At 38.4% G+C, this 10,379-nt stretch overlaps 1 protein-coding gene across 3 annotated transcripts in view; it reads right to left on the bottom strand.

Moving 5' to 3' along the window:
- nnt (nicotinamide nucleotide transhydrogenase) overlaps positions 1–10,379 on the bottom strand; it is a 37,624-nt gene that overhangs the window by 21,376 nt on the left and 5,869 nt on the right. For all 3 annotated transcript variants that reach the window (XM_015382773.1, XM_015382771.1, XM_015382772.1), the window contains 9 exons: positions 9,063–9,292; positions 7,877–8,094; positions 7,448–7,535; positions 7,218–7,306; positions 6,658–6,845; positions 6,280–6,413; positions 5,308–5,499; positions 3,712–3,865; positions 1,932–2,093 (listed from right to left, as the gene is read on the bottom strand). In XM_015382773.1, coding sequence (XP_015238259.1) covers positions 1,932–2,093; positions 3,712–3,865; positions 5,308–5,499; positions 6,280–6,413; positions 6,658–6,845; positions 7,218–7,306; positions 7,448–7,535; positions 7,877–8,094; positions 9,063–9,292 — 1,455 coding nt within the window. The remainder of the gene's footprint in view (positions 1–1,931; positions 2,094–3,711; positions 3,866–5,307; positions 5,500–6,279; positions 6,414–6,657; positions 6,846–7,217; positions 7,307–7,447; positions 7,536–7,876; positions 8,095–9,062; positions 9,293–10,379) is intronic.

The raw sequence follows: 10,379 nt of genomic DNA on the forward strand, positions 1-10,379 counted from the left end.
AAAGGGGCTACTTGAATTGAGGACTTAAGTTTTACATTTAAAATAAGTGTCAAATGTTAGTTGACATGTTGTTAGTTGATAAACAGTTTGGACTTGATAACTGATATCCAACTGTGTTCAAGAGGGAAGAACTCAATGAACTTTGAAGATCACCAACAGAGTGAGACTTCCTGTTTCACCATGATCAAAGCCCTGAGAACACGCGTACATGTAGCCCCTCAACCTTTCACTGACGAAAAAAAACCAACATAAAAATAGGATGTTGTCATGACATCCAACTCGCTCAGTTCTCTTCTTTGGTTTCAATTTCTGACACGTTACGGCTCATCAATGGTAATACCAGTTATCTGAAAATACTTTAATAAGGGAAATTAACACCAAAGATGATTTGGAGCCTTTTGTTAGAGGGTCACCACATACTTTTGAACTAAAATTTAAAAAGTCCCCTTTTTAAGCAATAATGGATGGACAGTCTGAACCTGCCTAAAATATCTAAACTCCCAGATGAATGGAAGAAAAAACTAATATAGGGAAAAGAAATATGCAGATGGATCGAACAGACAATGGAGGAAAGGTTAAATGAATAAATAGATGCAAAAACTACAAGGTGATAGATCGATAAAGAATAAATGGAAAGCTGGACGGTAATAGATGGGTGAATGGTTCAATAAGAAAGGACATACAGATGGACACACCGACTGTCAAATGGCTGAATGGAAATAGGTTGATGGATGCAAACTAGAGTACAGATAAAAAATTATAAAACAATGGAAACATAATTGGAGGGTTGGTAGATTGATTGAAAAACAGAAAAACCAAAGACTAGACAGATGGGTGGGGCACCCATTTTTTTCATATAATAATTATGGAACAAATTAAGTGTAGAAATCTACATTTTCTAAACCTGTCATATTTACATGTTTATCCATAGCAAATTTTTTTAACTCCCCTGTCACACCTTGATGAGTTAGCCAGTGTAAGCAGACGTATGAAAAATCTGGCCAAAATGCTAGCATACGTTGGATAAGTTATTGGTCAGTTTTGTATGAGTTATAAACCAGCTGAAGCACGCTGCAAAACACTGGCACACATCGACATACAGCCAGTACATCTGGATGCCAGCGTATGTCATATGTGGGCCATAAGTTACAGGTAAGTTATCTGATCATATACACTCTCACATACAATAAGTGAAAGTTACTCAAGTTGTGGCTTATCCAAAACTTATGCGTAACTAGTCAAGGACTTATCTCCAACGCATAACATATTTGACATCTTCCAAACGACCACTGAAAGTGTTTCTAACTAAGAGCTACTGTATAATGGCGTACTGGCAGCGTTTTTGGTATTAAAGGTTCACAGAAGGAAACCGTCAGTGCTCCTCCAGACTTCATCCCCATCGTAGGGTGAGTGAGAAGGTCAGTGTGAGGGATCCTCCCTGCGTTCACGCCACAACCACGACCAACAAACTTCCTAGCAGACATGGCGCTGAATCTGATGCGTCTGCAAACCTTCTTTATTTATTTATTATTTTTTTCTTTTTTTATGGCAAACAGTAAACAGTAGCTAGGTTAATACTGCGATCAAAGAAATCATTTTATGTAGGCCGAGCACCTCCTGGCGCTTCACTGCTTCCTTCATGTTTCATGGGCATTACGCTGGCGTGTCTTTTCCATAAGTTAAGCTGTTGTTGAACATACACTCTGGACTCGTGATGAATACTCTATTTATACGCTCAACATTGGAGAAAAAAAAAAAAAGACATAGAAAGTTCAGCGTATGCCAGTGTTTTAAAAGATTCTGGGATGTCAGGCATACGCTGGCTAAATCGTCAAGGTCTAACAGGGGATTAAGACAATGTAGGAGTCCTGTTTGTTCCTAACAGACACACACCTCTTTTTGGGATAATAACCCACCCCCCCTCAACTAACCTGAGATGGCATTGGTGACAGACATGAGCGGAGAGTGCAGAGCAGGAGTGACGCCCCAAACTGTGTGGTATCCCACGATGCCAGCCAGACCAAAGGTGGTGACCATCTGAGTGAAGGCGGCGTTAGGAGCCGACAAGCCCAGACCAAGCAGGGTGCCGATACCTGAACACAGAAACAGGAAACAAATTCAGAGCTGCCTGTGAGACATCAAAGCAGGTTTCAGGAAAACACAAGTCTCTCTTGGGCTCCAACCTAAGTTCCATTATACTTATTTCTAATTGAAATACATTTAAGAAGCCCTGGGCTTTAATAGAAATAATTTGGAATTAAAACCACACACTTGTCTTTATAGAACCTTAAAGCTGAAATAGCACAGACTAAGAACCAAGGAAAAATAGTGGCAATAAAAGTGTTTTTGTTTTTTTTCCAAAGTGCCTAACCTAGACAAATTAAAGATAACAGGATTTTAAAAAATGTATTCAAAAAACCTGATCCAGGGTGAAACTCTAAGGTGACAATCTTAAACATGACAAAGAGCTGAAACATGCAGCCATGAACACACCAACCGAACGGAGCCTGAGGGGATAGTGATGTGCTATATTTGTCGAGATGTATTACAGAGGACCTGAGACTGGAAAGTAATAAGTTGTGAATAGTCATAAACATATAAATTTTTCAGTTTTTTAAAACCTCCATTTATTGCTCTTAATTTTTAACATTCTTCGCTTGTATAGAATTTGAGAAAAACGTCCTATATTTGAAACAGGACTACATCATCACATGTGGCAGAAGTAAAAGGCTAAATCATTTTGAGTTAATGAATTCTTCAGTAATAACTATTTTATTGAGAAAAAAAAAAAAAATATATATATATATATATATATATATATACATATACATACATACATACACATACACATACACACACACACATACACAAAGAGTTCATTTGCAAAAACATATAACTAAAAAAATAATTTAAAAAAACATACTTTTCATTAGCAACACCTTGCAAAGAGTAAATTACATGCTTCAGCTCCTTTTTTTTTCCTTTCAAAAATGACATTTATCTGTTTTTGCAAGTGAACTCTTCATTTATAACAGATTGCAGTGAAATGGTTTTAGTTTGTTTTTGTTTTTTTCTAAAACACTGCCATGAAACTAAATTCCTAAGCAGAATATGACTAAAAATACTTAACTGTGCAATAGTAATAATAAACATCTCTAACTTTATGCATGCATGTTTGTTTTTGTTATTAAATTATGGTTATTTTTGTAAAAGCCATCTATCCATTCTGATAAAGAGCCATTTAAAAAAAAGCCATTTAAAGTGTAAGTTACTATTGGAAGCAGTGGCTATATAGTGGAGCAGGAAACAGGCCAACATCTAGAAAAAAACTGAAACCTACATTACATGCGGTTGACTTACACCATGCGCTGTGCAGCATTATGAGAACCCCTCACCCCAACTCTACTTCAAACGACCAGTATAAAACGTTTTTTACAATGCAAACTTCCTGAGACCAACAGGGTGCATGTGTGTCTGTGTGTGTATGCGCCTTCGAAATGTGCCCGTCAGTTCTCGTCTCCAGCACACATTCCAGCAGCGACTTAAAAAGCTGCTTGTTAACCCGTCCTTCACCTTTCAGTACACCTCCGCCTCCCTCAGGAGCCACTGCTAACCATTAACAGTGATGAAAGAGAAATCTGGACATGTGTAATTTTCCCTAATGAAGAATCAAATTATAGTAGCATTATCAGACTCGCCCAAACTACAAACCTCCAGTGTACAAGCTAGCTTGGGTGAGTGTAGCCCTGAAGGGGGAGATCTGTGCAGCCTTCTCCGCCTCCAACTCCTGAACGCTCTTGGGTTTAGGAGGCGCCGCAGTGGGAACGTTGTTGGGCTGCGGAGCGGGGAACAAGTTCTTTCCATTCTAGAAACAAAAGAGGGGACAGATAAAAAATTAAAATAGAAAAATGAAACTGTTCAAAGACATTATGTCACAATTGTGGCTTTTAAATACTATATTAAAGATAAATGAGGTCATTAAGAAGTGGGAGGGATGTTGTATCAAAGGAACACTTTGTTATTTTGTTATAATTTGTTGTCAAATGATTGTGTTTAAAGTTATAAAGTAGTACAATTACACATATCAAGGACATTTACAGGTTTTTTTTTAACATTGGTGGTAAGCAAAAATAAGGGTATGGCCTTATCTGTAGCTGTAAACAGGCTGAGAGCAGAGGGAATAGTTTTGTCCTTGAGGGACACCTAGTGACTAATGAAGGCATCTACATGCTCCGATTTATTCTCTGCATTTTACTTTGTAAAATAAACTCACTGGTAAAGAGATTTAAAACACAGAGCAGAGGTGTAACAGTACATATACGTTTTGGAAAGAGGGTTAAAGAGCAACTCCCTGCAGACATCAGATTTTACAATGAAAACAAAGCTCAGAATCTTAATAAATGCCGACAACATTTTAGAGCTGCAAGCTCCTCAAATATGTTTTTTTATAGCTTATTAACAAGCCCGATTAAAATGTCTTGATGAATACCCATTCACCACGTCCATACACATGTCTGTTTGATACACGATCCAAAAAAAAATAAATAAATAGATGCTGTTTTAGCAGAGAGGAATCCTGATGCCCTCTAGTTTTGTATCATGGGGGCAAACGTAGCATTTAGTGTAATAAATGCAGCTGCTACAAAGAGGAACCAATGAAAACGGAGTTCAAAATTTATTCTCACATTGACTATGTGCATAGTGGAGCTGTCCAAAATACAATATAATGACAATTTGTATTCCTCAAAACAAATGACCATACACATCTCCCTAAAAATTAGGAAACTCAATTTTTTTGTTTGTTCAATTTTCACAGAAAGTAGGTATTTAAATAATGTTTTACATCAGGTGTGGGAGGAGTATTTATTGTCAACTTAAAATACTTTATTTAGCTACATATAAACTTTTAAACAATATTTAGGCCATGCTTTTGTTGTTTTGTATTAGTGTATGAGAGAATCCTTTGTTTTAAATTCAATCAACTTTAAGTTTGACATTTGCTTTGATGGGCACTGGTTAGGTGGAGAAGGGTGAACCTCTTTGAAACATTTTTATCATCAAGGTGTAGTTAAAGAAAAAAGAATTCTTGTTTTGATTCAATTCCAGTGGACCGGTGCCTTAATGCCACCTTACTTGAGCCGTTTGTTTTTTTGTGTTTTCGTTTTAAGTTCAAGTGAAAAATTTCTCACTTTTTTCTTTTTCACCATTATTGTTGCTTTAAAATCAATATACACACTAAACTCCATTATATTTGTACTGCATTTCAAAGCATCACCAAAAAGACCAACAATGGTTAAGACCTTGTACCTGCATGACAATGGAGCCCCGCACAACGTGATCCATGGTCCCATAATCAAAAGCCTCCTTGACATCAAGGTAAAAGTTTTCCTTATCAGGGCTGATTGCTCGCAGCAGCTTAGTGATGTTGTTGGAGTACAGAGTGCTGGACTGTGTTGGCAAGCGACTGGGCAGGTCTGTGTAGCCAATGTGAGTCACTCCCTAAAATAATCACAAATAGAGAATGATAAAATAGTTACTTTAGAAAAGAAAAGCAAAATAAATCACATGCAAGCACGTTTAAATAAAATTTTAGCTGTTTAACCACGTTTGTATCAGCGCATCAGCATAGTCATGCTTCTGTCACCTCATTTTAAAAGCACCTCGTATCTAGTGAATCATGAGACTGTAGTTTATACATTCAGCTTATTATGTTTATCTAAAAATCTGGCTAACCCTAACCCTGGCTAAAAAAAAACTCAGAAGAGACTTTAGTGAATGAAAGCCATCACTGCATGAGGTAAAAGTAACAAAAGCCATAGCAATGAGGTAAAGGTAATGACTATTTCTGACATTGGAGAACCTCTGATAAAATACTAAATTAGTGTGGTTTTAATTTATTGCAATCACCCACCTCTGATAGTGAGTAAATATTTGAATTGGACACATTTAATGCAATTCTACAAAGTGGTATTGTGATGACAGTTTTAAATAAATGGCAATCCATTTCATAAGCACAGAATTTGATTCAGGAGTGGCCACTGTGGTGGCACGTTAGTTTGTGACCCATGATGTGTAGGGGCCTGTCCTCCAAATGACCTGTTAACTTTTACCAAGTCTTTCCCTCTCAACACAATCTCAACTTTCAAATAAATGCCACTAATGCAAAACAAAACAAAAAAACGTTAAAGAAAAAAAAATATTATTTTAATTTGTTGAACGCATCCAAAACTGGCTGCAAGGTGGCGCAGTTTGCATCACTGTTGCCTTGCAGCAACTCACCTTGTATACGGAAAGCTCTCCTGGAACCGTGGTCTCAATGTTTCCTCCAGCTTCAGCAGCCAAATCCACCACAACTGAACCGTCCTTCATGCTCTCTACCATTGGTTTGGTGATAAGAATTGGAGCCCGCCTACCTGCAGTATCACAGCATTAAAGGTGTTAAAAATAATAAATCTTTTATAGCAGGGTATAGAGGCTGTTAGAAATAATTTCATTATCTTGTCTTTATCCATCATTTCCTTCATAAAAGATTCATATTGTTATTTCCAGCAGATATAAAAACTTTTTCTTTTTTTTTTTTTACTGACCATGAGCAGCGTAGCTGTCGTTTAGATAACCAGCATGCAAAAAGTGTTTTTAGCTACCGAGTGAGTATACCTGGAATTAGAGCTGTGCTGATGACAATGTCCACTTCCTGACACTGTTTGGCAAACAGTTTCATCTCTGCCTCTATGAACTCCTTCGACATTTCCTTGGCGTAACCTCCCTGGCCCTCTCCTGACTCCTTTATGTCCACTTCAAGGGGCTCTGCACCGAGAGACTTAAACTGCTCCAAAGCTGCAGCTCTGAAGGAGAGAGGTGAAAAAGGGGAGAAAACAGTTGGACACAAATTAACGGAAGCTGACCCAGTAGTGATCTGCTAATATACAGGGTAATGTATCAGACATATGAATAACAAATAATAAGGTATTTGGATCATTGGTTAAAGAAAAAAATGTAGATAAACTTTAAAACAATTATGATAAGAGTAAATAAGACAATCCTCAAAAAGAAATAAACATACATTTTATCTATATTTAATAATCTCTGATCCTGAACAAAAATTGCACAAAAAAAAACAAAAAAAAAACAAAACCCCCAAAATTGCTGAAGTTGCTATAATATCTTTGCGTCATTTTCAATGATTAATGCAGAAATAATTAACCTTGAACACCAACCTGGTATCAAAACCTCGGACAATGGCTCCCATGGCCCGGGCGGTACCTGCAGCTGCCAGACCGGCCACACCTCCTCCAATAATCAGCACCTATTCTCAGACATGGAAACAGAAAAGGCTGGGAGTCACCAAAGGAGTGCTGGAGCGTAAAGTAAGAACTGCAATAAGCAGCTTGGACAGTAAACATGTAAAACACAACAGCAGAACCATGGATAGTCCCACTACTCTCACCTTTGCAGGCGGCACTTTCCCAGCTGCTGTGATTTGTCCAGTGAAAAAACGTCCGAAACTGTTAGCTGCCAAAACAACTGCCTTGTATCTGAATAAGATAAGGTAAAATACAGAAGGAAATGACAAAAATTGAACTTAGACATTGTAGCTGCTGATAAATCTACAATCAAAACTGTTGCCTGAGCTTTAAATATGACAGCTGAATCTTATGGTGAATACTTATGGCAGTGAAAATCAACTATTCAAAATTGCATAGTTTTCAGCTTGATGACCAAAATGTTGGTAAAAGTACCGCAATTATTAATCAGTTAATAAACATTTTATGTAAATACAATACACCTTCCTACTTGCTAAAACATTCTCCTCTAGGAACCTGAATAGTAATTTTATGTACTTTTAAAAGCAGTGAGTTGCAGCTTGTGTACCTACCCTGCAATGTTTGCCATGGAGCTCAGCGCATCGTAACCCTGAGCAATGGTGACCCTGGGCACCTGGTCCATTGCCAGAACTGTGGTCTTTTTCTTTGACAGCATCTCCATCAGTTCGGGGTTCTGAGCTGGGTAGATGAAGCTGACTAAAGTTGAAGCTTCCTTCATCAAGTCCACCTCGTGAACACCCAAAGCAGGGTTAAATGTGGGAGCACGCACCTGGAATAAAATGAATCCAGCTGATTTAGCGGCACAACTAAGATTTAATTAATAAGATCAATTCATTACTCATCTCGTTCTGCCTGCATGAGGGAGTAAATTCACCATTCAACTTAAACCTACATGTAGTATGCCACTGTGGCTTTCAGTTGTTTAGTATTTACACTGAAAGGAGAGACCGAACTGTCAAGTCCACAGTTAGACAGCATCTCTATGAAGTCTATAAAGCCGAGCATACAATTCACAACTTTTCGCCCTTTTCGGGCCGACTTTCTAGTCGTGCGAGAATTTATCAATCGGTCCGACTTTCAACCTGATCCTGCATCATGTAGTGTACAGGGGGTAACGAGGGACGATCAGGCCCTCACAACCACCTTCCGATCAGGAATCGTTGGGAGATGGGAGGTTGGGAGAAAATCAAACATACGAATCGCTCAGCGGGCATGCGCAAACAAGGATTCTTCTTCTTTTACTCTCAGATGAAAACCCAGAAGAATGGCGGGGGTGTGGGTGAAATGGAGTTCTTTCTGTAAAACTGAAAGACCGTAGTAGTCACATTTGCTCAGCCATGTCTTTGTTCAAACACGTCTTCACCTTTTCTTTTTAGGGCTTTCAGGATACAAAATTGCCAAGGCAGCGCGTTTCTCTCTAGTGAGCTTCATATTCGTCTTGTACTCGTTTGGCTGCCGGATAGACGAGTCTGAGTAGCGCCATCTCACTGCAGAGTTGAGTCCAACGTAAAGTGTGAGCAGTTAGATGCATCAGAGCATCGGGTCGCACAGTGTGAGAACATATATCATGAGCTCTGAACTCACTGTATGACAAAACCCTGCCGTTTTGTCGTACAGTGTCAGCTGCAGCTGCGTTGAAAAAATATCGCGCTGTGTATGCACGGCTTAAACTGGAGGCACTCTTTATTAGAAAAAACTGACTAAAGATTATTTCCTCCCCCATCAGTTAAAGCCTACCTTCACCAACAGATCAGATGCCAGCACATCTTTCACGTCTTTAATTGCAGCTCCGGCCTGAGTGTAATGTTCATCAGGGAACTTGGAGGGCTCTCCGGCTCCAGACTCCACCACGACATTAAAGCCCTGCTTGATGAGAGCCTGGACACCAGCTGGAGACAGAGCCACACGACGCTCATTCTGGAAAACTTCTTTGGGAACGCCAACTGTGAGTTGCTTGTATGGGATTCCTGTAGGCAAAGGTGAGAAAAACAACATTTAGAGATAAGAACACAATTCATTGTGAGCTGAGACAAAACCGGAAATAATCAAAAATCAATAAACCACAAGCTGAGGGCACTGTCACACCTTGCTGATTTAGCCAGCATAAAAAGAACAAAAGAAAGAAGGTTTTCAGTCAAAGCAGATTCAGCGATATGTCTGCTAGGAAGTTTGTTGATCCTGGCCTTGAACACAGGGAGCATCTATCACACGCCCCTTCTCGTTCACCCTATGATGGGGATGCAGTCTGGAGGAGAAGTTACTCATAAGGTTTTGGATAAGCTAGACACCACAACTGATGAGTAACTTACACTTAATGTATGTCAACGATCAGATAACTTACCTGTATGTATATGTACATGGCAATTTGTTTGGCATCTGTTGGACTAAATCGTCAAGGTGTGACAGGGGCTTAAGGAGGGCAAAAAATTAAACCTTTTTTTTCTAAAGCTAAAATTCTTTATAAAAAAAGCCAACAAAATAGCTAATACCACATATACTACAATAATTTTCCCAGCTATTTTAATGGAGCTCCTACTAGCGGTGATAAAAATAGAAACCATTGAATGAGGATCTGTGTCCAAACTTTTGAATGGTTCCAATGTTGCCACAAGAGGCCAGTATAGGCTACATTGTTGAAGACTAATGCATTCATAGAAAACATGCAGTGCAAATATTTGAAATAAAAAAGCACCTCCTAGTGGCCATTAGTGTTACAATGTTTTAGTTTTAAATCCCTTACTTTTATGGGCTGTTAGAGGCCATCCCCTGTAGATTAGAAACACTCATGTTTGTAAAGTGGGTTTCTTACCCACATTTGTTTGAAAAAACAACTTTGGTTTAAAGTTTTATACGTTTTCTATGAATTGGGATTTTTTAAAGCATGGTCTGGTGGTTATTTGTTGCCCTCAGACTAATTTTGAGCAGTTTATGAACACAACTTAGAAACGGAACAAAGTCATACAAATAATTGATTCATAGGGATGCTGTTTTTGGAATTTACCAAATCATATTCTCTGTTAGGTACACAACTTTTTTTTTTTTTTTTTTTTTTTT

Source organism: Cyprinodon variegatus, unplaced genomic scaffold, assembly GCF_000732505.1.
Source record: "Cyprinodon variegatus isolate N-32 unplaced genomic scaffold, C_variegatus-1.0 Scaffold266, whole genome shotgun sequence".
NCBI classification, from domain to species: domain Eukaryota; kingdom Metazoa; phylum Chordata; class Actinopteri; order Cyprinodontiformes; family Cyprinodontidae; genus Cyprinodon; species Cyprinodon variegatus.